The 27,878-nt window shown below is 45.2% G+C and overlaps 1 protein-coding gene across 4 annotated transcripts in view; it reads left to right on the top strand.

Moving 5' to 3' along the window:
* LOC137369868 (tubulin delta chain-like) overlaps positions 1 to 27,878 on the top strand; it is a 109,400-nt gene that overhangs the window by 77,501 nt on the left and 4,021 nt on the right. For 3 of the 4 annotated variants that reach the window (XM_068031513.1, XM_068031512.1, XM_068031514.1), the window contains 4 exons: positions 631 to 816; positions 3,885 to 3,980; positions 5,091 to 5,166; positions 13,860 to 14,001. In XM_068031513.1, coding sequence (XP_067887614.1) covers positions 631 to 816; positions 3,885 to 3,980; positions 5,091 to 5,166; positions 13,860 to 14,001 — 500 coding nt within the window. The remainder of the gene's footprint in view (positions 1 to 630; positions 817 to 3,884; positions 3,981 to 5,090; positions 5,167 to 13,859; positions 14,002 to 27,878) is intronic. The other variant, XM_068031515.1, reaches the window with a different exon arrangement.

Genomic DNA, 27,878 nt, shown 5'->3' with positions numbered 1-27,878 from the left:
CATTGTCATTTCCGGTGCCTAAATTGATGCTGGATGTTTGGTTTGGTTTTATTCCTTTCCAAGGTTTGTGTAGTGGTTTTGCACAACTGAGAGGCAAATTAAGAGTCAAACCACATTGCTATGGGTCTTGAGTCATATATAGGCCAGACCAGGTAAGGACGGCAGATTTCCTTCCCCAAAGAACATAAGTGAACCAGATGGGTTTTTTGGTAGTTTTGTGGTCACCATTACTGAGACTAGCTTTCAATTCCAGATTTTTATTAATTAATTGAATTCTACCAGCTGCTGTGGTGAGATTTGAACCCGTGGCCCCAGAATATTAGCCTGGGTCTCTGGTTTACTAGTCCAGTGACATTACCATGATGCCTCGTCTCCCCGCAGTCTGAAAGTAACAAAGGCATGAATGAGGGTTTCAGCAGCAGATGAGCTGAGACGGGACAAAGTCGGGCAATGGTATGGAGGTGGAAATAGGCAGTCTCGTGATGGCACGGATAGACAGGGGACACATTTCCCCTAGGCTGAGAGGCACATGGATCGGCATATTGCCCTTCAGCTCGAGGACCCAAGGTTGAAATCCAATTTGGCTGTTCTGTTTAGCATGATTTTCTTTTGTGTTTGACATCTTTGCAGGTATGCTGACGGGGTACTCCTGTTTCACAATGATGACATATTGCGCAGGGTGCATGCCTTGTGTGAAAAGAAGATCGGCTACGTCTCGGCTCTACAGCCACAAATTTCTTTGTCCGACATGAACACACATATCGCTTCCTGCCTGGCAGGACTGATGTATCCAGTGAGCAGCCTCCGAACACGAAGGTACTGCACGTGGCAAAGATAGTGCCAAAAAATGATCGGAGTGTTGAAGGGGCAGAGAGAGAGAGAGAGAGAGAGAGAACATCTGCTTCTCTGTCCGAATCGTGCTTCCAAACCTTAACCCTAGGGCTTCCCAAAGATTCTTTGTTGCGTCCCCCCTTCAGAGATTTATGTCCCTCCCTTTCTAAGAAACAACACCCTGCTGGTCGAGAGCCAGTACGTAAGAATCCCAAATCATAGAATCAGTCAGACATCACAAAAGGAACCTTTTTTGTTATTCATTCAGGGGACGTGGGCATTGTTGGCATGGCCAACATTTATTGCCCATCTCTAATTGCCCTCAACTGTGTGGTTTGCTCGGGCATGTCAGAGGGCAGTTAAGAGTCAACCATATTGCTGTGTGTCTGGAGCCACACATAGGCCAGACCGGGTAAAAATGGCAGATCTCCTTCTGTGCAGGGGACTAGTAAACAGTTGAGCTTTTACACTAATCCTTTAGTTACATAATCACTATTACAGATACTAACTTTTTTAAAATTCCAGATTTCTTGACTAACTGAATTTAAATTCCCCTGCTGCCACTGTGGGATTTGAACTCACTTCTCTAGATTATTAGTCCAGATGCCTGCACTTGCTCTATTAAAGTGTTATCCAGTTAGTCCTACTCCACTGCACTTTCCCCAGAGCACTGCAAATTTTCGCAAGTAGCAAACGTCATATTTAATATTTTTCATTCCCTTCTCCAGGATCAACCTCCTTATTTTTACTCTTTAAAACATGCTCCTTTAATTTGCAAAACACCAAATATCACATCAGTTAAATAGTGCACGGGAACTAGTTGCTGACGTGATGTGAACATATTGACCAATGATGCCTTGGCACTAAGTACCTGTGATTGCAGGTTTCAAGTGACAAAATCCATGTGTCTCCATGCCATCCCCGCCCCCCCCCCCCCAACCCGCACCTCCTGATAACCTTGATGCCACCCCCATCTCCACTTTGGGAACCACTGCACTGAACAGTAATGAATAATCATACTTTTAGTCTGGAACTTGGAATTGGATGACTGATGAATTTTGCATGATAGTAATGCCAATGGGTTTACTCCCCTCAGCATCATGAGAAATCTTCTTGAGAACCAAATTCACTGTAAATTGACTCTAATTTATCCAACTATTAAATGAGCATTCCCCTGAAAAGTCCTGTTTGAAAGAGATTGATACAATTACACCAGTCTGGCTCTTTGGGCCTAAAAACATGGGAACTCTCCCTATGATTGGTCTTTCATTAAGGACTGTCTGTAGGAAACCTTGAATATTGCCTTCCAATTTATATATTCACAGCAGGCATAAGATTAAAATACTTCAATGAAGATTTAGCACTAGAAGGAATTTTATTCCTCACAGATCTGTGGCCTCGACTCCCAGGTGACGATGTGCTGACTAACATCTTTTAAAGATGGAGTTTTAGACTTTCTAATAACTCATTTGTTAAAGGATTGAACCTAGAATTGAGACACAGACCAGAAGGTCTCTGAATTGGCCTGTGCTGAGGTAGCTGATCCCTTACTTGGCCTGTTACAAATGGCTCTAGTGCTTCTAGGCGACTGTCCAGGGACCTATATTGGAAGTATGTTTGTGTATAAGAACATAAGAATGGAATAAAAAGAGCAGGAGTAGGCTATCGAGCCTGCTCTGCCATTCAATAAGAGCAAGTCTGAACATCAACTCCACTTTCTCAACCTCTCCCCATATCCCTTTATTCCCTCTATTGACCTGTGTCTTGAATCAATACCTACAGTGGGGGAATGGAAGAGAAATAGCCCTGCAAGTTTATTTCCCTCAAGTACCCATCCAATTCCCTTTTGAAATCATTCATCGTCTTCACTTCCACTGCTCTTGTAGGCAGCGAGTTCCAGGTCATTACCACTCGCTGTGTAAAAAAGTTCTTATTCACATCCTCCCCCCCACTGTTTCTCTTGCCCAAAACCTTAAATCTGTGCCCGTTAGTCCTTGTTATAGTAATAGTAATAGTAATGATGCTGTCACCTGATTCAGGCAGGTTCCTCAGCCGCCCAGTGTAAGGCCCTGGGAGTGAGAACAGAGCAGTAAGTCATCCACCTCGATTTTTAACTTTGCTACCATCGTGCTGCTACTGGGCAGAGGGAGATAAAATCCCCAGCCCTGTAGAAAAATGATATAAACATTGAATTTGGAGCAAAGGAATGGTAAATAATAATAGACACTTAAAACCTCCACCTTCTCAAGGGCAATTAGGGATGGGCAACAAATTCTGGCTTCGCCAGCAATGCACACATCCCATAAAATGACTAAAAAAAGTTGCATCCCTTCTTAATCACTCTGTAATCTCCACTGTTCTAATTAAAACAGCCCTAAAAGGACAAATGCAGTGAGTGATAATCAAATAGGGTTTGGACAGTTGAGGTTATAGTTTTCTCTAACCCTGCTATTTCTCTCCCATTCCGTCGCTGTAGGTATTGACTCTTGCTGGGACTTTGTTTGGTTGTACTGGTATTTGCAGCCCTCTGGTATAGTACCCAAGTAGTTACTTGATACTTGAGCCCAAAGAGTGTGTGTTGGCCAACTATCTGACTGTAGAGGGGGCGTCCAATTCCTCCTCACTTACAATTTCTTGGCCGGAGTTACTAGATGGATGAATTCTAGTGAAAAAGGCATTTCAACCCATTCGATTTGAGCCTCTCCCAAAACCAGATGGACATTGGGACACTGGATAACTGTTAGCAAGATGCTGAATTTTGTACTTCTCATCTCAGCAGGGATGTAGTAGGAGTTGGCCTCAGTAACCTTGATCTAGGGATCAGGAAAGAAAAATGGGCTGAAGGGCCTCATCACTGAACCCACCTTGTCACCCCTGCAGGAAAGTGTGTATATGGAGTTTAGATGAGGACAGAACTGGACTTGGCTGTAATGCTCATAATGTTAAAATAGTCTGCCAATGTTCACGGTTTGGTCTTACATTTGCAGAACTGCCACAGAATGGTGTTTGCATCACAGGTTGATTTGTATCATTTTGTGTGTGTTTTTTTGAAGTGGTGTTAGCATTGGTCTGGAGCCCTGGGAGTTATTAAGATCTGTCTGTCCAGTGCCAGCTACCAAGTTCCTATACACAAGCCAGATGAACAAGAGGTAGGAGACAGAACCGACTGCAGTGGGTCTAATTCTAAAAGTGGCTGGCGGGTTGTGTTGGAGGAAGCCCCAGTGAAAGTTTGAATTGGCTGTGGAGAGTTTAGAATTGGTTTCAGACAAGGAAGTAGTGTGAAGTTTGAACCCAGTGTCAGCATCCAGTACTCCCATGGAATGTCTAGCACGGGTTAGGTACAGAATAAAGTTCCCTCTACGCTGTTCCATCAAACATTCCTAGATCAGATACAGCACAGGGTAGATACAGAGTGAAGCTCCCTCAGGCAATTCACATGAGAATCTTCAGCCACATTCTAGGAAATAGTAGCTGAGATGGTTTTTATCTTCAGAGTACCATTGCCTAGGTGGGCTGCAGCCAAGGCTGAAGAGCCCACCCTACCCTTTACAATGTGTTGGGGGAGGGATGGTACCTACATCCATCGAACACAAGTACAGCCAATCCTCCATTTGCTGTTTCAGAGGTGCGAATATTACCACTGAGCCACTGGTCACTCCGTTGAGCCACTGGTCACTCCGTTGAGCCACTGGTCACTCCGTTGAGCCACTGGTCATTCCTTGATAAAGAAATAACATTGTAACTTTCAGTGCCTGACCTGCACTCACTGGCAGTGCGAACTTACATTTGCCAAGCAGTGCATATCCTAAATGGCAAAGCTACTAAATGGGTAGAGCATGTTTCTTTTTATTTTGTTAGAGTTGTCACTGAACTTAAGAGTTTCCAAACTAACCAGTCCCCAGTGTGTCAGCCTTAGCTCAGTGGTAGCATTCTCATTTCTGAGTTGGCAGGTTATGGGTTCAAGCCTCACTCCAGAAAATTGAGTGCATATCTAGGCTGATAATTCAGTGCAGTACTGAGGAAGTGTTGCACTGTCAGAGGTACCATCTTTCAAGCGAAATGTTAAATTTAGGCCCTGTTTGCCCTCTCAGCCCCAAAGAGACCTTGTCAAAGATTGGGTGTTGAATTAGAGTAATGAACTAAATGGGTTTTTCTCCTCCTCCTTTTTAATATTTAATCCCCTTAGGACTTGGCTCCATGACAGTTTGGATTATCTGTAGACAGCTACCCCAATCTTATACAATCTCTGTTGATCTTAGGGGAACTGCATCCTGGGATAGTATGCTGTCCTCCATCGTGCACGCTCTTCCACGTCACTCATCCACTGGGAACATTGTATCCTTTTCAAATAAGTAAGATTAGTTGAGATAAAGGAATCTTTAGGACCAATTTACTCTCATGTTTCCAGAATTACAACTCAACTTCAAGGACCAGCTAAATTGACAGGACCTCCACTTTAACATCTTTTATTGCATTTTTATGGATCAATCAGGAGTGCCTTGTTCCCTGCTTTTAATTTTCCCCCCATCTCTCCTGGAGGCAGTGAGTTAAAAAAAAATGTTCCCAGGATGTGGCAAGGCTGCGTTTATTGCCTTGAGAAGGTGGCAATGGTTTTTCTCCTTCTGATTCTGCAGTCCTTTTGGTGATGGTTTTGGGATGGCGATTCCAGTATATTAACTCAGTGATGATGGCAATATGTAATAAGGTATGGGTAAGTCAGCTGTGGCTCAGCGTTTGTACTCTCACTGTGGAGTCAGAAGGTTCTGGGGTCAAGCACCACGCCAATGACTTGAGCACAAAATCTAGGCTGACACTGCAGAACTGAGCGAGTGTTGGACGGGACATTAAACTGAGGCCTTGTAAGTCTCCTCAGGTGGAAGACAAGCAGGGGAGTTCTCCCCGGTGTCCTGGCCAATATTTATCCTTCAAGCAACATCACTAAAACAGACATGTCATTATTACGTTGCAGTTTGTGGGAGCTTGCTTTGTGGAAATTGGCTGCTCTGTTTCCTGCATTGCAAACAGTGACTACACTTCAATGTACATCATAGGCTGTAAAGTGCTTTGGGACATCCAAAGATTGTGAAAGGCGCTATATCAATGCAAACAGTTCCTTTTTTCACTCTTTCTGAAGGTAACTTGGTCTGGCCTACATTTGACCCTTCTGACATGGCCTAGCAAGTTAAAAGAATTGCTAAGGAGGCCCATAGCCAGGCTAATTAGGGATGGGCAATGACCACAGCTTACAAGAGTTTTCCGGCGGGTTCTGAATTTTTTTTAAAAAGCTTGCTGGAAAATCCCGAGTCTGTTTGAAGTTCCTGATGTCAGCACCTGTCAGCTGTGAAACTGAATTGCAATCTTTAAAAAGAAACTGATCAACCATCTGCTGAGCGTTCCCACTGTCTGCAACTGTTGGAGATAGAGAGGGGGACCGAGAAAGGGGATTAGAGAGAGAGGGAGGGGGGACAGAGAGGTGGGGGGGGGGAACAGAGAGAGAGAGAGAGAAAGAGGGACAGAGAGAGAGGGGGTGAACAGGGAGAGAAAGAGAGAAAGGGGGAAAGAGAGGGGGGCAGAGAGAGAGAGAAAGGGGGACAGAGAGAGAGGGGAGGAAGGGGGACAGAGAGAGAGGCAGGGAGGGGGGAACAGAGAGAGAGAGAAAAGATGACAGAGAGAGAGAGGGGTGACAAAGAGATGGGGTAACAGCGAGAGAGAAAGGGAGACAGAGAGAGAAGGGGGGAACAGAGACAGAGTGAAGGGAGTAGAGAGAGAGAAAGGGGGACACAGAGAAAGACAGAGAGGGGGGGACAGAGAAAGGGGCCCAGAAAGAGAGAGAGGGGGGGCAGACAGTGGGGGGGGGGACTGAAAGAGAGAGAAAGGGGGATAGAGAGAGAAGGGGGGACAGAGAGAGATGATGGGACAGAGAATGAGGGGAGGACAGAGAGCGAGAGAGAGAAAGGGGACAGACAGAGAGGGGGACAGAGAGAGAGAAGGGGGGACAGAGAGAGGTGGGGGACAGAGAGAGAAAGGGGGATGGGGGGACACAGAGAGCGAGGACGACACAGAGTGGGGGAACAACACAGAGAGGGAGGACAAGGAGAGAGAGTGATCAAGATCACTCCTGACAGAATAACATCATAGAATCATAGAAAGTTTAAGGCACAGAAAGAGACCACCTGGCTCATTGTGTCTGTGCCAGCCGAAAACCAATCCACCTATTCTAATCCCACCTTCCAACATTTGAGCTGTAGCCCTGCATATCATAGCACTTGAGGTGCATATCCAGGCTCATTTTGAATGAGTTGAAGATTTCTGCCTCAACTACCCTTTCAGGCAGTGAGTTCCAGACCCCGCCCCCCCACCCCCCAACCCCAGCCTCTGGGTGAAAAAGCTTTTCCTCATCTCCCCTCTAATTTTTCTACCAATCACTTTAAATCTATGCCCCCTAGTCACTGACCTCTCTGCTAAGGTGAATCGACCCTTCACATCCACTCTATCCAGGCACCTCAAAATTTTGTACATTTCAATCAGATCTCCCCTCAGCCTTCTCTGTTCCAAGGAGAACAACCCCAGCCTATCCAATCTTTCCTCATAGCTGCATTTTTCCAGTCCTGACAACATCCTCGTAAATCTCCTCTGTACCCTCTCTAGTGCAATTATATCCTTTCTGTAATGAGATGACCAGAACTGTGCACAGTACTCAAGTTGTGGCCTAACCAATGAGTTATACAGTTTCAGCATAACCTCCCTGCTCTTATATTCTATACCTCGGCTAATAAAGGAAAGGATTCCATATGCATTTTTAACCGCCTTATCGACCAGTCCTGCTACCTTCAGGGATCTGTGGACATTCACTCCAAAGTCCCTCACTTCCTCTACACTTCTCAGTATTCTTCCATAAATCGTGTATTCCTTTGCTTTGTTTGACCTCCTCAAATGCATCACCTCACACTTCTGCAGGTTGAATTCCATTTGCCACTTTTCTGACCATCTGACCAGACCATCAATATCTTCCTGCAGCCTACAGCTATCCTCCTCGCCATCTACCACACAGCCAATCTTTGTGTTGTTTGCAAACGTCTTGATCATGCCCCCTACATTTACGTCCAAATCGTTAATATATACCACAAAAAGCAAGGGACCCGGTACTGAGCCCTGCGGAACGCCACTGGAAGCAGCCCTCCAGTCACTAAAACACCCATCAACAATTACCCTTTGTTTCCTGCCACTGAGCCAATTTTGTATCCACCTTGCTGCATTTCCCTAGATCCCATGGGATTTAGTTTTTTTAACCAGTCTGTCAAAAGCTTTGCTAAAATGCATGTATACCACGTCAATTGCACTACCCTCATCTATCTTCCTTGTTACTTCTTCAAAAAATTCAATTAAGTTGGTCAAGCAAGATCTTTCTTTAACAATCCATGCTGACTATCCTTGATTAACCTGTACCTTTCTAAGTGACAGTTTATCCTGTCTCTCAGAACATATTCCAATAATTTACCCACTACTGAGTTTAGATTGACTGGCCTGTAATTATTCGGTCTATCCCTCGCTCCCTTTATAAACAGAGATACAACGTTAGCAGTTCTCCAATCCTCCGGCACAACACCTGTATCCAGTGAGGACTGGAAAATAAAGGTCAGACCCTCTGCTATTTCCTCTCTTGCTTTTTTTAACAGCCTCGGGTACATTTCATCCGGCCCTGGTGATTTATCAACTTTCAAGGATGCTAATCCCATTAATACTTCCTCTTTCCCTATGTTTATCACATCCAATACTTCACACTCCTCCTCCTTAACTACAATGTCTGCATCGTCCCCCTCTTTCGTAAAGACAGACGCAAAGTATTCATTAAGACCAACATCATCCATCCCTACCCATAGGTTACCTTTTTGGTCTTTTATGGGCCCTACTTTCTCCTTAGTTATCCTCTTACTCTTAATGTATTGATAAAACATCTTTGGGTTCACCTTAATTTTGCTTGCCAATATTCTTTCATGCCCTCTCTTTGCTTTCCTAATTTCCTTTCTGATTTCACCCCTCCACTTTCGATACTCCTCTCGGCTTTCTCGGTGTTCTCGGTATCTGAACTAAGCTTTCCTTTTCTGCCTTATCTTACCCTGTAAGCTCATTGACATCCATGGGGCTCTAGATTTGGCCATCTCATCCTTTATCTTTGTGGAAGCATGTTTACTCTGAACCCCTTGAATCTCCCCTTTGAATGCCTCCCACTGTTCCGACACTGATTTACCTTCAAGTAGCTGTTTCCAGTCCACTTTCGCTAAATCACTCCTCAGTTTAGTAAAATTGGCCTTGCCCCAACTGAGAATTCTAACTGCTATTCTATCCTTGTCCTTTTCCATAATTATGTTAAAACTGATTGAATTATGATCACTACCACCAAAATGCTCCCTCACTGCCACTCCTTCCACCTGCCCATCTTAATTTCCTAAAACTAAGTCTAAAACTGCGACCTCTCTTGTTAGACTTGCTAAATACTGGGCAAAAAAGTTCTTCTGAATGCACCTCAAGAATTCTGCTCCCTTAAATGCTTTCATACTAAAACTATCCCAGTTAATATTGGGGTAGTTAAAATCCCCTACTATTACTGCCCTATTGTTCTTGCACTTCTCAGAGATTTGCCTACATATCTGCTCTCCTTTCTCCCATTGACTATTTGGGGGTCTATAGTACACTCCCAGCAGTATGATTGCCTCTTTTTTGTACCTTAGCTCAATCCATATGGCCTCATTTGATGAACCTTCCAACCTATCATCCCTCCTCACAGCTGTAATAGTTTCCTTGACCAAAATTGCCACTCCCCTTCCTTTCTTATCCCCCTCCCTCTCGCGTCTGAAAACCCTGTAACCAGGAACATTGAGCTGCCATTCCTGTTCCTCCTTAAGCCATGGTTCTGTAACAGCTATGATATCATATTGCCACGTTTCTATCTGCGCCCTCGGCTCATCTGCTTTATTTGCTATACTCCTTGCACTGAAATAGATACCCTAGAGCACTGCCAAACTCTTTTTTTATTTTCTAACCTTAGTTTCATTTGTCTTCCAGAGTCATCCATTAATTTTCTGCCTTCCATTTTCATTTCTGATGCTATCCTCAGATCCCCATCTCCCTGCCAAACTAGTTTAAACCCTCCCCAACAGCACGAGCAAAACGTCCCGCAAGGAACTCAGTCCCGGCTCTGTTCAGGTGCAACCCGTCCAGCCTGTACAGGTCCCATCTCCCCCAGAGCCAGTCCCAATGTCACAGGAATTTAAAGCCCTCCCTCCTGCACATCTTTCCAGCCATGCATTCATCTGTCTTATCCTTCTATTTCTATACTCACTTGCGTGTGGCACTGGGAATAATTTGGAAATGACTATTTTTGAGGTCCTGCTTGCTAATTTCTTACCTAGCTCCCTAAATTCTGACTGCAGGACCACATCCCTCTTTCTACCTATGTCATTGGTTCCGATGTGGACCACGACTGCTGGCTGTTCACCCTCTCCCTTCAGGATGCCCTGCAGCCACTCAGTTCCCTTTACCCTGGCACCAGGGAGGCAACACACCATCCTGGATTCACATCTGCAGCCACAGGAACATCTGTCTGTTCCTCTGACTATTGAATCACCTATCACTATGGCACTTCCAGTCTTCCCTGTTCCCCCCTGTACAGCTGAGCAACCCATGGTGCCATGGACTTGGCTCTGGCTACAGGCCTCAGGTGAAGCATCACTTTCCCCAGTATTCAGAACTGAGTTGGAGAGTGAGATGCACTCAGCGGTCTCCTGCACTACCTGCCTGATTCTTTTTGACTGTCTGGTGGTCACCCATTCCCTCTCTCCCTGCATACTCTTAAGTTGTGGGGTGACCACATCTATAAACGTGCTATCCATACAGCTCTCATCCTCATGAATGCACCGCAGTGTCGCCAGCTGCCACTCGAGTTCCAAAACCTAGAGCTCAAACTGCAGCAATTGACACTTCCTGCACAAATCGTTCTCCAGGATACAGGAAGTATCCTGGAGCTCCCACATAGCACAGGAGGTGTACTCTCAAGGTTGAAGTGCCCCGTCATTCCTTTATTTATCAGTTGACCCTTTGCTACTGCTAAAAAAACCTTAGCGATACTACAACACCTTAGAATTATTAATAAAACCTTACTAGTACTGATAAATCCGACTAAAAATAAATACAGTTCACTAGTTAAAATAAACCTTACTCAAAAAAATACTCACTAGCTACTCACTTGTTCCTTATTATTAATACTTAATTTTTACTCTTTTTCAGTCTGCCAGTTGTTGAGACACAATAACCCAGCCATTTACACATGCACCCTAACAATAGTGTACTAACCCAGTTATTTACAGATATTTCCTAACAGCAGTTACTCATCAAACAATCTTTCCTGTGATGTCACTGTTCACTTTGTTTTAAAGCTCAGGCGGGCCTGGACTCCTCTCCACTGCTCTTGTAGGCCGCGATCCTCGGGCTGTATTTATCAGCTCCCCGCTCTGTTTTCTTCCCGCAGGTCCGCTCCTCTCCGCTGCTCTGTCACAAGGAAAGTCTTGTAGGCCACGATCCTCAGACTGTATTTATCAGCTCCCTGCTCCGTGTTCTTCCCGTAGGTGCGCTCCTCTCCGTTATTCTCCTGGAAGGTAAGTGCTCTAGGCTGCGATCCTCAGGCTGTATTTATCGGCACCCTGCTCAGTGTTCTTCCCGCAGGTCCGCTCCTCTCCTGGAAGGTAAGTGCTGTAGACCGCGATCCTCGGGCTGTATTTATCGGCTCCCCGCTCCGTGTGCTTCCCGCAGGTCCGCTCCTCTCCCGGAAGGTAAGTGCTGGAATCTGGAATACTCCACATTCCTACATCAAGTGAGCAGGCAAACATTGACTACTTGTGCAAGCAAAAAAATGCTAGATATCTCACTAAATCAGTGTTCAATATAGTGAAGAGAAAGTTTGTCAATAAATTAGTCTTCTCATTTCAAGCTTCTTCACAAAAATGTACATTTGTTGTTGTTTTGATTAATAGTAAGATAATTTTTAATGCCTTTATCTTTCCAAAATTGTCTCACCGGCCCTCTATGTAAGATAAAAATTGTAATGTGGCCCCCCCACGCGAAAAGGTTGGACAACCTTGCCTTAGAGGATGAGACTGGGTAATCAGTAATGGGAAACAAGGAAATGGTAGAGATTTTGAACAAATATTTTGTATCTGTCTTTTCAGTAGGAGACATTAAAAGCATCCCAGTAATAGTAAAAAATCATGGGGCAAAAGGAAGATACAAACTTGAAACAATATCACTAGAGAAGAATTACTAGGAAAATTACTGGGACTAAAGGCTGACAAGTCCCCTGGACTTGATGACCCACATCCTAAGGTCTTAAAAGAAGTAGCTGCAGAGATAGTGGTTGTAATCTTCCAAACTTCTCTAGATTCTGGAAAGGTCCCAGCTGATTGGAAAACCGCAAATGTAATGCTGCTATTCATGAAAGGAGGGTGACACAGAGCTGGAAACTATAGGCCAGTTAGCCTAACATCTGTCATTGGGAAAATGTTGGAATCCATCATTAAGGAAGTGGTAGCAAGACATTTAGAAAATCATAATGCAATCAAGCAGAGTCAACATGGTTTTATGAAAGGGAAATCATATTTGAGATATTTATTAGATTTCTTTGAGGATGTAACAAATAAGGTGGATAAAGGGGAATCAGTAGATGTAGCATATTTGGATCTCTAAAAGGCATTTGATAAGGTGCCACATAAAAGGTTAGTACACAAGGTGCTCATGGTATTGGGGGTAATATGTTAGCATGGATACAGGATTAACTAATAGGAAACAGAGAGTAGGGATAAATGGGGCATTTTCAGGTTGGCAAATTATAACTAGTGGAGTGTCACAGGGATCAGTGCTGGGGCTTTAGTTACAATCTATACTAAGGGACCGAGTGTATTGTTGCCAAATTTGCTGACAATACAAAGATGGGTAGGAAAGCAAGAGGAGGATACAAAGAGTCTGCAATAGGACAGAGATAGGTTAAGTGAGTGGGCAAAAATTTGGCAGATGCAGTATAATGTGGGAAAATGTGAGGGTGTCTATTTTGGTGGGAAGAATAGAAAAGCAGAATATTATTTAAATGGAGGGAGACTGTAGAATGCAGCAGTACAGAGGGATCTTGGTGTCCTCGTACATAAATCACAAAAAGTTAGCATGCTGGTACAGCAAGTAATTAGGAAGGCAAATGGAATGTTAGTCTTTATTGCAAGGGTATAAAAGTAGGAATGTCTTGCTACAACTGTACAGGGCATTAGTGAGACTGCATCTAGAGTACTGTGTACAGTTTTGGTCTTACTTAAGGAGGGATATACTTACATTGGAAGCTGTTCAGAGAAGGTTCACTCCATTGATTGCTGGGATGAAGGGGTTGTCTTATGAGGAAAGGTTGAGCAGGTTCAGCCTACGCTCATTGAAGTTTAGAAAATGAGAAGTGACTTTATTGAAAGTTTAAAAATATAGACTCTCTCATATAAGATGGAGATGAGGAGGAATTTCTTCTCTCAAAGGGTCGATAATCTTTGGAATTCTCTTGCCAAAAAGCAGTGGAGGCTAGGTCATTGAATATATTCAAAGCTGAATTAGATTTATAAAATGGGATTAGAATAGATAGGTGCTTGATGGCCGGCACAGACACAATGGGCCGAAGGGCCTGTTTTCTGTGCTGTATAACTCTGACTCTATGACTCTAACAGGCAGGAAAGTGGAGTTAAGGCCACATTCAGATCAACCATGATCGTATTGCATGGTGGAGCAGGCCCAAGGGGCCAAATGGCCTACTCCTGCTCCTGTTTCTTATGATCTTATGATAGCGTGGATGCTCTGGATCACTACTGTGCTCTCCCTAGAGGTTTGAGTGACAGAGTGAGGCATGCTGGGTAGAGGTCTGATGGGGAAGAGGGAATGGGGGGATTGACAAGGGAGTGGGAGTTGGTGCACAATTATCGTTAAGAAACTCTTAATTCCTTTTATATCAGCATCAGAGCACAGCTGTTCTAGCTGTGGCTCGTGGGAACGGAGGTGACATGTTTAGTTGCTCGCGACAACCCATCATGACGAAAATGAAACAAGGATATGGATGTGTTTCATGGAACCCTCATCCCTTGAACTACTGGACAGGTCTGTAATTCCAGTGTTGGCAGTTCCATAGGGACAATCCATCTCTGTAGTTAAAGACTCAGTAAGCCATACAGATGCTCGGGTCGATTCTTGGCTGATTGCAGTTGAGTAGCAGTAGGGTGCCAGAGTGGGCCTTAGCCCCCTCCAGGAGGGGTGGAGGAAATGTCAGGCAAGCTTCCCGCTTCTGCTTCAACAGTGTGACTCATGCTGGGAAGTGTGAGGATCAGATCCAGCTGCGATGTTCCTCTGCCTACCCCCAAAGAGTGAATAGTTTACCAACATGATGCTCATGTATGGTGAGTGCTTACTATAGGTAAGACTAATGGGCTGCTGGTACCTGTGGGAGTCATTTAGAAGAGGAAGGGGGAACTGGTAACAGGGGGCAGAGTCTTCTCGACTGAAAATTTCCCGGAAGTGGAATCATTTTTGGATCCTAACCCTGTTCACAGCAGCAACGTGCCTTCTGGCGTAATTTTACAGGAGGCATCATTACAGAGGACGCCTCTGGAATCACTGACCAATTAGGGACGACGAGCAGCTTAAGGAGGGGGGAGGGCGAGTCAACATGTGAGAATGCAACCTTTACTGTGTGTGCAGTGAGAGTGCTGCTCGTGTGCATGGAGCAAAATGACTGGAGGCAATGGCTGCCACTTCCTCACCACCAGCATTATTCCTTACTGCAGTTTCCAGGAGACTGGAAGGAAATTGCAAGCCTCTGCCTGTGAAGGACCTCAGACTTGCTGATTTGCATCTTAAGGTGGCAGATTTAATTTATTTGTGATGGTCTCTGACCTCCCACTCTGCATGCACCTCCAGTTAGCTGATGAGCTGCAGACACAGCGGAGGTCTTGTGTAATGTTGGTTAAAATCTCAATTACACCAGAAATTTGCTGATGCTTGATTGTTGGTGAGCATTAATTGGCTTCCCACTGCTGATGTGCAGGCTGTGCCCTCACAATCAGGCCATCCCAGGATGATTGGCCGATAACGTGAATGTGTCGACAGGCTGCTCCATTTTCCTAATTTTGCTGGCACCACACCCCCACTCACCGCACCCCCCCCCCCCACAACTCCCTCCGGGAGCCTGGTAAAAATCCCCCCATTGAATAGGTATCAGCTGCGCTCTTCTGCCGTTAGAGGTCATTGCATCCTCAGCACTGTAAGAACACAGGGACAGGAGTAGGTCATTCAGCCCCATTAGCCTGTTCCACCATTCAATTAGATCATGGCTGATCTGTATCTCAACTCTATATCATTTAATACCCTTACTCAATGAAAATTGATAGATCTCAGTTTTGAAAATTTAAATTGACCCAGCATCCACAGCTTAAACTCAGGTCTGAGATGCGGAGATTGACTCCCAACCCTGAGGATAGAAATGAGTGCGTGGAAGCTTTAAAATGGATCATTGTGGCTTACCGCCCCTTCCAGTTGTAACCACACATGTCACCATTTTAACTGCTCGCTATTTGGTTTGGTGCATCTCTAGATGCAGAAATCAACAAGCGCATGGGAAAGGCTTCCACTGCTATGTCCAGACTGGCCAAGAGAGTGTGGGAAAATGGCGCACTGACGCGGAACACAAAAGTCCCAGTGTATCAAGCCTGTGTCCTCAGTACCTTGCTCTATGGCAGCGAGGCCTGGACAACGTATGTCAGCCAAGAGCGACGTCTCAATTCATTCCATCTTCGCTGCCTCCGGAGAATACTTGGCATCAGGTGGCAGGACCGTATCTCCAACACAGAAGTCCTCGACGTGGCCAACATCCCCAGCTTATACACACTACTGAGTCAGCGGTGCTTGAGATGGCTTGGCCATGTGAGCCGCATGGAAGATGGCAGGATCCCCAAAGACACATTGTACAGCGAGCTCGCCACTGGTATCAGACCCTCCAGCCGTCCATGTCCGCTTTAAAGACGTCTGCAAACACGACATGAAGTCCTGTGACATTGATCACAAGTCGCCAGAGCTGGCGGGCAGCCATAAAGGCGGGGCTAAAGTGTGGCGAGTCGAAGAGACTTAGCAGTTGGCAGGAAAAAAGACAGAAGCGCAAGGGGAGAGCCAACTGTGTAACAGCCCCGACAAACAAATTTTTCTGCAGCACCTGTGGAAGAGCCTGTCACTCTAGAATTGGCCTTTATAGCCACTCCAGGCGCTGCTCCACACACCACTGATCACCTCCAGGCGCTTACCCGTTGTCTCTCGAGATAAGGAGGCCAAAGAAATTTGGTTTGGTGACTGCTGGATTTGTCAGTAACAGGCCGAAGCCTCATAAATTTCTGCAAATCAGGGTCCTATTATGTCAATGGGACCCGGGCCTAAGTGGAGAAGTGATCGTGTTTTTTCCCAAGAGGTAAAGGCTTGTCTGCAAAAATTGGCAAAAGAAACAGGGGGGGGCGGATGAGGCGTTCTTTTTTAATGCAATAAGTTCCGATCAGGAATTTACTGTCCGAAAGGATGTTGAACACAGATTCGTTAATAACTTTCAAAAGCGAAAACATTTATAGGGCTATAGGGAAGAGAAAGGAACAGGGCCTAACTGAATATTGCTTTCAAATAGGACACATGGCCACCTATTGTGCTGTATCATTCTGTAGCAGATATTGGGAAGAACGAAGACTCCCTTAAAGATAAATGAAAATCTTTCCCTCCTCTGCATCCCACAAGTAAATTCATTTCATCCCTCCCTGGAATCCCCTTCCCTCCTGTGAGATGCTCCCAAAACTTACCTTCTCGGCAGTGGGCTTTCCTCCAGCCACCCAAACATGCTCTCCCATTCACTGGTCAGCTGCCACTTTCTGGCCATTTTGGAAGGACAGAAGGGATGACTGACAGTGTGCAGATGAAACCCGGGTGTTAAATTAGCACAAGCCTCAGACTTAGGCCAGTGAGTGCATTTTGAACTCTTGAAACCTGTTTGAAACTCTCGGGTTTAAAATCGACCTCACAATTGTGTATAGTGTCATGCTAGGCCCCCACCTGCCAAGAATGAGGCACATTAATTTTGTCATGAACATTGATTTTAAACTGTTACTGGAGTGAGGGGAGGACTTGTTGAACAGATCAGCCGTGGCTGGAAATACATTTGCGTATTAACAGACAGTGTTTGGAAGGACAAAGCAGCCATTCCCTGACACATTCAACCCACAATGGACTTTTGATCACCAGACATTGAAGGTGGGGGAGCTCGCATTCCAGATTGACTGCTAAGATGGCCGAAGGCACAAATGGACATGGTCAAACCAGCTAGTCACATGACTAACCTGCTGGGCAACCTGAGTTTTTTGAATTTGTACAAACAGTTTCGGCAAAAAGCTGCTTGCTCCTGAGAAGATCTCTCTCCTGTCTGCTCCCATCTCTTTCTCACAAGGTTCTGAATCCACTGATGGCACATGAACCCCAAGAGAGAAAAGTCTCCTACATCGAACAAGGTTTAAGAAGAATATTGGGCCCCAACGAAAAGCAAGATTTACCGACAATCAAGGACTCTACAGTGAGCTCGGAAAACCGTAACAACAACGCTTCAGATATTGCCTCAAACCTTTCCACTTTATTTTTCTTCTGCTCTTTTCTGTCTCTATTTGCATGTATGTATCGTGAATTAGAGTTTAAGTTTAATAAATTTCAACTTTTCTTATTTAAACCTAAGAAAGCCTGTTTGTACTGGTTTCATTGCCTTATAATTGGAAAGCGGTGAACAAGGATTCATCAAGGTGGAGCTAAAAACACGGTGTGTTTAAAATAAAACCCTGTTACAGTAAGATTAGGTGAAGGCTGAAAGGGAACCCTAGACCCCTTTCTCACCTGGTCGTAATAGGCACAAAGCATTATCCATTCATACTGGTTTGATTTTTTTGCTTCCTCTCCTGGAAGTATGACTACTGCTGGGGGGGTGATTCCATGAGTGCTTCCTTTCCTGCTGTCTTCTCTTCTTCCAAGAGCCGATCTTCACATGTGATTGTACACAGTGACAGTTAGGGGGCTGTTTAAACTTGAAGGACGTCAGAGCAGAGTCCAATCTCATCCTCGTGGTGCACTTTCCAGAAAGGGTGATTGAGTGGTTGACCAGGAGCTGGAACCCTCTACTTCAGTGAGCTTTGATCCTGAGGGAGGAGGTTGGAAAGCTCACTGAATCAGTTGCAGGACAATCAGGAAGATTCAAGGATAGTTTGGAAATCGAAGGTCATTTAGCAATCAGCACAATGGAGATTAAGGTGGTGCAATTCTCTGCGGGGCTGTGGCATCCTTACTGGCACACAATCCTTTGGTGTAGGAACGAAGCTCAAATAAACTTCTCAAGAATAGGAATTGATGGATCTGAGGAGAAGGAACAGCAGGAAAAAGGATGAAAAACAAAGCATCCAAATTCTGGGAATTGCAGGAAGCACACAATGGTTCTGTCAGCATCTGGAAAGAGAAAAAAATCTTTATTGTTCTGGGTAGAGACACCTGAATTACTGTCCCTTGGGTGGAATCATATCAGCCCTGTGGAAGTGGGCTTGGAAGCGGGGTAACACTAAATTTGGAAAGATGCGTATCAGGTTGGCTCCCTGACATGTTCCCATCTCTGTGCACTTTTGCTGGAGGTGGGCTAAAAACAGAAGTGGCTACCCACTCAGCAGCAGCAGGCAAACAATTAGGGTAATTTAAATGTCAATTAGAAAGGTTGAACCAAGTGCCATAAAATCTTGTGAATGGCGCACGGGATGCCATGTAGACGCCCCTAGCAGGTCAGAGGAGCCAGCCTCACAGCAGGAGGTTGAAGTCTCGTAACTTTTCAGGCTGTGGAGGAGTTCAGTGGCAGCAAGTGGCAAGGCTGCTGTCTACCCATATCGCAACCTTGCCACTGAAGTCTGAAATAGTGGAGACAGCTGTCTCTAATGGCCATATATATTACACTTTTCAGCCATTGCTCAGATGGTTATGGCAGCTGTAGTGCCTCCCAGCCACTCCATCAGTCTGGCCCTCAGTAGCAGTCCTACTGATCTCATATTGGGGGCTCCTGGCCTCCACTGGAGTGGGCTGCGATGTCCGACGTTCCCACCTCAGGAACCCACCCATCCTAATTGAATGGCTAATGTGGAGACAGCCTCTTAATTGGCTGCATCCCGTCAGATTCCCCATTGGTATATGTCTGACCCACGTGGCGTCGGGACCGGGCGGCAGTAAACTGGGGAGGCGGTGTTATAGTGATAATGTCACTGGACTACTCATTCAGAAGCCCAGGATAATACTCTGGGACATGAGTTCAAATCCCACCATGGCAGATGGTGAAATTTGAATTCGATTAATAAATCTATAATTAAAAATTTAGTCTAATGATGCCAATTGTTGTAAAAACCCATCTGGTTCACTAATATCCTTTAGGAAAGGAAATCTGCCGTCCTAACCTGGCCTACTTGTGACTCCAGACTAAAGGTCTGCAAAGGAAACCCGACCAAGCCTGAATGCCAGACACAGAAGTGAGACCTGAACCCGACACATGTCGTTGGGTCTGGTCGGGTAGCAGGCCTTTACATGAGTACATGCTACCCGACCCGACCCGACCCTGACGGGTCCCGAAAACATGTGTCAGGTTCGGGTTGGGTCGCACTTCCGGGTCCGGCATTCGGGCTCAGTCTGGTTTCCTTTGCAGACCTTTAGTCCAGACCCACAGCAATGTGGTTGACTCTTAAATGACCTAGCAAGCTACATAGTTTCTTAAGGGCAATTAGGGATGGGCAATAAATGCTGGCCTAGCCAGCGGCACCTACAATCCATGAACAAATGAAGAAAAAAGCCCAGAAATGCCCCGGCACTTGAAAACATTTAGAGTTGATAAGATTCTGCCCATTTTCCCTATTATTATTAGTGTTATTAGTAGTATTTTGGTCTTTAAAAGCAGTTGATAGGCTGATTAATCTGTTCAAAAAGGAGCTAGGTAAATATTTGCTTTTCTTCGTTCATTTTTCTACTCATCAAGGTGAATGAAATGGAATGGGAATATTTTGTCACCCAGCATAAGCACCAAGCACTCCTAGGTGGAGTACAGCACTTCCCACCACATTAGCCATTCTGTGGCTGCCTTGAGTGAGATTGCCAATTTCAGGCTAATTATTTCAAATTAGGGGCAGTTTTGTGCTGGGGACCAACACCCTGTAGGAATTGGACAGGGACTGCTCCGAACAGATTTCACAAAGGACACTTACAAGCAACAGGAAAAAAAGAGACTACCATTCCATCAATTGGGTGTGATCTTAACATCCAGGTATGAGGTACAAAAGGATGATGTGCTAGCCCAGACCCAAGAAATATTTTTTTTCATTTGTTGCTCTTGCTTGCCAGGGAATCTGGGCCTTAATTTTGAAGTAAGTTGCGGGGAACACTGTTATAGACACACTTCTGTCCACTATGGTGTGGCAAATGGGCCAAAAATCACAAGCTTACTAAGCTGTGTGTGTAAAAGGAGAATTTTCGTGAGAATGATAACAAACAATCCAGACAAGTGTGCAGATGTTCAGGACTGTAATAACCAAAGTAAACAGGAATTAGTGCGTGACAGGACCTACAAATTGCAAAAGTCCATCTCCACAAAACTCCAACCCTGACAACTCTAAGAAAAATCTTTCAAAAGTAGTGTTACGACCAGGTGAGAAGGGGGTCTAGCGTTCCCTCTCAGCCTTCACCTGGTCTTACCGTAATTTTAAACACACAGTTTTTAACTCCCCCTTGGTGAATCCTTGTTCACTGCTTTCCAATTATAAGGCAAATAAACCAGCCAAACAGGTTTTCTTAGGTTTAAAGTAGAAAGGTTGAACTTTATTTAATTTAAATTTGAATTTGGTTAAAGTCTACAGATATGCGACGAACGCACACTAGCATGCATACACAATGCACACATGCAGATAGAGACAGAACAGAGCAGAAGAAATAAAGTAGAAAAGTCTGAGGCAATATCTGAAGATGGTTTTGGTTACTGTTCTTAGAGTCACTGTAGAGTCCTTGATTGTAGGTAGGTCTTGCTATTCATTGGGGCCAAGTATTCAACTTAAACCTTTTTCGATGTAGGAGACTTTTCTCTCTTGAGGTTCATGTCTTCAGTGGGTTTGGAGTTCTGTGAGAAAGTGATGGGAGCAGACAGGAGAGGCTATAGCGAGCCAGCAAAGAGAGGTCTTTATAGTCCAGGAGCAAACAGTCTTTCTCTCTCTCAAACTGTCTGTACAATTCCAAAAATCTCAGGTTGCCCAGCAGGTTAGTCATGTGACTCGCTGTTTTGACCACGTCTGTTTGTGGATTCGGCCATTTTAGCAGTCATCCTGGAATGTGAGCTTCCTCACCTTCAATGTCTGGTGATCAAAGTTCATTGTGGGTTGAATGTGTCAGGGAATGGTCCTTTGTCTCCACAAGCACTGTCTGTTAGCATGTAAATGTTTTTTCCAGCCATGGCTGATCTGGTTAACAAGTCATTTCCTCGCTCCAGCAATAGTTTAAAATCAATGTTCGTATGACAAAATTAATATGCCTCATTCTTGGCAGGTCTGCATGACACCTCCACACCCAGTGGAATGAAATGCGATTTGAGAAAAGCGCATTTCATTAAAAAGGATCAAGACGAAAATATAAGATGCAGGAAAAAAACATGCGTCCCTCTCTCTCATTCATTCACATTCATTCATAAATCCTAAAACATATTGCAGCCTGTCTTTTCTTGGTGCCAGTGCTGCTTTAGTTGCCCCCTTTTTGGCGTCCCAGTAAACATGTGGTTCTTTGGGGAAGTTTTTTCAGTTTGCCCATTTCCATGACTGCCTAGGGTCGTTGCTCCTGTTGAGGTCAGCAAAGGGGGAGGGAGTTAGTTTTAATTAGCCCTAAATTGGAATTTTTTTTTTCAGGAGAATCAATAGTGGGCGGGTCTATCCTGACCTCTCTTTCAGTGCTTTGCTGAGTCATACAAAGGTTTTTTGACTTTAGGAGATGGGTGGGGGTTCTCTTTTTTTTCTGACTGTAGGGGAGGATTCTTTGCTAATCTCCCCATTGTCCTCTGGGACACTCCTGCCTGCAGGTATTTGTGCAGACTCTACTGGGCACTTTGAATAGCTGAAGCATCACCCTCATGGTTTCTCTGCCCCCTAGAGGTCTTTCTTTGTCTCTGCAGGTTCCTGTAAATACTGTTAGCAACTATGGTAAGGTGCTTCTAGAGTCTGCATTTACATAGGATGATGTGGGGTCTAACTTTTCAAATTTTTTGGGGTTGGCTGACCGGACAGTAGGGGTTATCATCTGGGATTCCTCCTGGACTTCCTTTAACCTGCTCTCTTGGTTGCTTTTTCCCCTTCTCTGTCTAACCTTTTGCCAGCTTTGTGTTTGCCTGTCCCTTTTTGTTCTCGGCGGGTGTCCTTTACAGTTCACCAGCTCTCTGCTGGAGGCTCCTCCTAACACTGGTACAGGTCTTAGGGGTGCAGGTTTCACTGTAGGTTGGAGTTTCCCCTCAACCTGGCACATTTGGCAACTCCTGCAGTACTCCACCACATCTTTGTGGAGTGTTGGCCAGTCAAACTGCTGTCTTATGCGGGCTTTAGTCTTTTGTATACCGGATATACAGCCACTGTAGTCTCGTGGGCCCTCCTTACTATTTCTCTCCGGTACCTTTGCGGCACCACTAACCTGGTGAACTGCTGTCCACTCCTTGCTTTCAGGTCTGTGAAGAGAACTCCATTTCCATATTAGTACCTCATTCTTTAAATAGCAGCAATCAGGGACTCCCTCTGCTTCACTTTCAGACTGGGCAGCCTGTGCTAACTCTCACAATACTGGGTTGGCTCACTGAGCCTCAGCTACCGAAAATTTATTTAATTCATTCCCTGGGTCTTCTAACTTCCCAAAGAAAGTCTCAGACAGACAGACCTCAAGATCATCTGCCTGCAATGCCAATGCAGTCTCCTCTGGGGGAATTGGTTTGATCATGGCCTGATTCATTACACATTCAGGGAAACTGCAGGGGACTGTCTCCTGCCACTGCCCTGTTTCTCTGAGCTCCTACGGTCTCTGTTTTACTACTGGGGGTGATGGGGGGGGGGTGGGTTACCACCTTCACCTCTGCCAGATCATTACCTAGGAGTAGGTCAACCCCATCCACAGGCAAACTAGAGACAATCCCTACGGTCACCGGTCCCAAAACTGGGTCACATTCCAGGCGTACAGGTACAGGCATACACTGCCCTTCAATACCATTTGCCACCATTCTGGTGTTCATGACACTTTTTGAGGGAAAGGTCAGGCCTTTCCCCAGTAAAAGGGATCTAGTGGCCCCTGTGTCCCTGAGAATTACTAGGGGCTTGTTTGCCCCACTTGAGGGGTATGGGGTTACTTTCCCTTCAAACACAAAACCCTGATAGCCTTCAGGAATCCTATTAACTTTTCCTGCACTTGCAATGGTGAACTTCCTGGACTGCACTTTTATTGCAGTTAAAGCCACAGCTTGTTCTGCTGTGCTTTCCATCAGGTTCACTTCTTCACTGAGCAGATGTGCCCTGATTAACCCTACAGGTTTTCGCTTTAATTTCCAGCAATCAGCTTTTCGACGACCTGCCTTATTACAGTGGAAGCACACAGGTCTCCGGGTCTCGCTCCTGCTCACAGCACATTCCCTTTTGGCTGGAGGCGGACCCCCTGCGCCTCCTGCTTTTCTTTCTCTCCCAGTACCACTTGGGCTCCTATCACCTTCCCACCCTTTGTTCTTTTCGGATTTATGGGCGTGACTAGGAAAGGTTCTCCCCGGGAAACGGACATAAATTAAAGCAAAGCCATCAGCCAGAACGGCTCATTGCTGGGCTCTCTGAACCTGCTGCTCCTCTACATGGGTCTTTATGGAGAGTGGGAGAGAGTGTTTAAATTCTTCTAACAAAATTACTTCTCTGAGATTCTCATAGCTGAGCCCTCAGCCACTGGTCAAAAGTCAGCTGCTTACTTCTTTCAAACTCGTAAACAGGGTTTATGAAAGGGAAATCATGTTTAACAAATCTACTGGAGTTTTTTGATGATGTAACTAGTAGAATAGATAAGGGAGAACCAGTGGATGTGGTGTATTTGGATTTTCAGAAGGCTTTTGATGAGGTTCTACGTAAGAGGTTAGTGTGCAAAATTAAAGCACATGGGATTGGGGATAATATACTGGCATGGACTGAGAATTGGTTGATAGACAGGAAACAGAGGGTAGGAATAAACGGGTCTTTTTCCGGGTGGCAGGCAGTGACTAGTGGGGTACCACAGGGATCAGTACATGGGCCCTAGCTATTCACAATATATTTTAATGACTTGGGTGAGGGAACTAAAAGTAACATTTCCAAGTTTGCAGACGATACAAAGCTGGAGATGGCACAGTGAGGAGGATGCAAAGAGGCTATAATATGATTTGGACAAGTTGGGTGAGTGGGCAAATGCATGGCACATGCAGTATAACATGGATAAATGTGAGGTTATCCACTTTAGTTGTAAAAACAGAAAGGCAGATTATCTGAATGGTGCTAGATTGGGAAAGGGGGAGGTGCAACGAGACCTGGGTGTCCTTGTACACCAGTCGCTGAAAACAAGCATTCAGGTGCAGTAAACAGCTTGCTTCTAATTTCCATCCTTCTCTCACCTTTACATGGTCCATCTCCGACACTTCCCTTCCCTTCCTCGACTTCTCTGTTTCCATCTCTGGGGATAGGCTGTCTACTAATATCCATTATAAGCCAACCGATTCTCACAGCTACCTCGACTACACTTCTTCACACCCTGCCTCCTGTAAGGACTCCATTCCATTCTCCTGGTTTCTCCGTCTCCGACGCATCTGCTCTGATGATGCTACCTTCCATGACAGTGCTTCCGATATGTCTTCCTTTCTCCTCAACCGAGGATTCCCCCCACTGTGGATGACAGGCCCCTCAACCGTGTCCAGCCCATTTCCGGCACCTCTACCCTCACCCCTTCCCCTTCCTCCCAGAACCACGACAGGGTTCCCCTTGTCCTCACTTTCCACCCCATCAGCCTCGATATCTAAAGGATCATCCTCCGCCATTTCTGCCACCTCCAGCGCGATGCCACTACCAAATGCACCTTCCCCTCCCTTCCCCTGTCAGCATTCCGAAGGGATCGTTCCCTCTGCGACACCCTGGTCCACTCCTCCATTACCCCCACCACCTCGTCCCCTTCCCACGGCCCCTCCCCTGCAATCGCAGGAGGTGTAATACCTGCCCATTTACCTCCTCTCTCCTCACTATTACAGGCCCCAAACACTCCTTTCAGGTGAAGCAGCGATTTACTTGTACTTCTTTCAATGTAGTATACTGTATTCACTGCTCACAGTGTGGTCTCCTCTACATTGGGGACATTGTTTGCCTTTGCTCCATGACCTTCTGGTCAGCTATTCTGTGACCTTGTCCTATCTACACCTTCTACTTTTGTTATCTCTTGCCCCACCCCCGCTTTACTTGTTTATAACCTTTCACATTTCTAATATTTGCCAGTTCTGAAGAAGGGTCACTGACCTGAAACATTAACTCTGCTTCTCTCTCCACAGCTGCTGCCAGACCTGCTGAGTATTTCCAGCATTTCTTGTTTTTATTGCAGCAAACAGTTAGAAAGGCGAATGGTATGTTGGCCTTCATTGCAAGAGGATTTGAGTACAGGAGCAAGGATGTCTTACTGCAGTTATACAGGGCCTTGGTGAGACCACATCTGGAATATTGTGTGCAGTTTTGGTCTCCTTATCTGAGGATGTTCTTGCCATGGAGGGAGTGCAAAGAAGACTTACTTGGCTGATTCCTGGGATGGCAGGATTGACGTATGAGGAGAGATTGGGTTGACTCGGCCTATATTCAGTAGACTTTAGAAGAATGAGAGGGGATCTCATAGAAACCTGTAAAATTCTAACAGGACTGGACAGGCTAGATGCATGGAGGATGTTCCTGATGGCTAGTCCAGAACCAGGGGTCACAGTCTCAGGATACGGGGTATGCCATTTAGAACCGAGACAAGGAGAAATTTCTTCACTCAGAGGGTGGTGAACCTGTGGAATTCTCTACTGCAGAAGGCAGTGGAGGCCAAGTCATTAAATATATTCAAGAAGGAGATAGATATATTTCTTAATGCCAAAGGGGATCAAGGGATATGGGGAGAAAGCGGGAACAGGGTACTGAATTAGACGATCAGCCATGATCTTTTTTGAATGTCGGAGCAGACCCGAAAGGCCTAATGGCCTACTCTTGTTCCTATTTTCTATAATAAAAGCAAAATACTGCGGATGCTGGAAATCTGAAATAAAAACAAGAAATGCTGGAACCACTCAGCAGGTCTGGCAGCATCTGTGGAAAGAGAAGCAGAGTTTCTCTTTCACAGATGCTGCCAGACCTGCTGAGTGGTTCCAGCATTTCTTGTTTTTATTTCCTATTTTCTATAAGTTTGATTAGCTTGCTTCTTCAGGGTTCTAAACTTTTGGGGATAGGCTTCAGGTACGAATTCACATGCCCCGAGGATAGTATTTTTTCTCAGTTTATAATTTGATGAACTCTCATCTGGCAACAGGGAATAAACCTCATAGGCTTTTCCTGTTAGCTTGCTTTGTATTAAAAGGTCTTAGCTGGCCATTTTAGCTGTCTTGCCAGTTTCTCAAAAGACACAAAAAACGTTTCCACATCTTCCTCATTGAATTTTGGGATTAGTTGAGATAGTTTTAACAATTCTGTACCCAGCCCTGAATTACGCTCCTCTGTATTGGCCAAGCTTCCACTGGGGTTACTCTGTCACCCCCTAGTTAACTCAAATCGTCTCAGCTCTCTTTCGCATTATTTCTGGAAGGTTATTTCTCTCTCTCACCTGTCTCTCTCTTTCTTTCTCCTGTCTTTCTTTCTCTCTCCTCTCTCTTTTTCTTCAAGTTCCTTCTGGAAGTCTCTTTCTTTCTCCCTCTCCTGCCTCTCTGTCTTTCCCTTTCCTCAAATTCAAGTTTCCTCTGTTCCAATTGTATCTTTGCTAATGATACCCTGTCGGAGTCTGCTTCTAACCCTGTTTCTGCTTCTTCAGATTCAAGGGGAAAATGGTTAGCCACTAGTCTTAGGAGTTTAGACTTTCTAGCCTTGGCACGTACAGTGATCCCACACTGCTCAGCCACTTTTCTCAGCTCCTCCATAGACAGTGCTTTTAACTTATCCCAAGTTACTTCACCCTGGCTTGGGGAGTTACGAGCCTCAGTTACAGACATTTTAGTATTCAAGCACACACAACCACAAGAAAACCTGTATTGAAATCTTGCTCTTTTTTGATTGGGAACAATTTGGCTTCCCACTTCTAATTTCTCTCATTTTTCTGTGGGTAAAATCCAGGATGGTAGCCCCCAAATTTCTGTTACGATCAGGTGAGAAGGGGGTCTAGTGTTCCCTCTCAGCCTTCACCTGGTCTTACTGTAACAGGGTTTAATTTTAAACACACCGTGTTTTTAGCTCCCTTTTGGTGAATCCTTGGACACTGCTTTCCAATTATAAGGCAAAAAAAAAACCAGCCAAACAGGTTTTCTTAGGTTTGAAGTAGAAAGGTTGAACTTTATTAAACTTAAACTCTAATTCGGTTAACACCAATGGATATGTGACACGCCCACGCTAACATGCATATGCGATACACACATCAGATCGAGACAGAAAAGAGAAGAAATAAAGTGGAAAAGTTTGAGGCAATATCTGAAGTTGGTTTTGGTTACTGTTCTTAGAGCTCGCTGTAGAGTCCTTGATTGTAGGTAAGTCTTGCTTTTCGTTGGGGCCCAGTATTCTTCTTAAACCTTGTTCGATGTAGGAGACTTTCTCTCTTGTGGGTCACGTGTCTTCAGTGGTTTTGGAGTTCCGTGAGAAAGAGATGGGAGCAGACAGGAGAGG

The sequence above is a fragment of the Heterodontus francisci genome, chromosome 5 (assembly GCF_036365525.1).
Source record: "Heterodontus francisci isolate sHetFra1 chromosome 5, sHetFra1.hap1, whole genome shotgun sequence".
Lineage (NCBI taxonomy): Eukaryota > Metazoa > Chordata > Chondrichthyes > Heterodontiformes > Heterodontidae > Heterodontus > Heterodontus francisci.
Note: the sequence above shows the minus strand (reverse complement) of the source record. Positions and strands in the feature narration are given on the sequence as shown.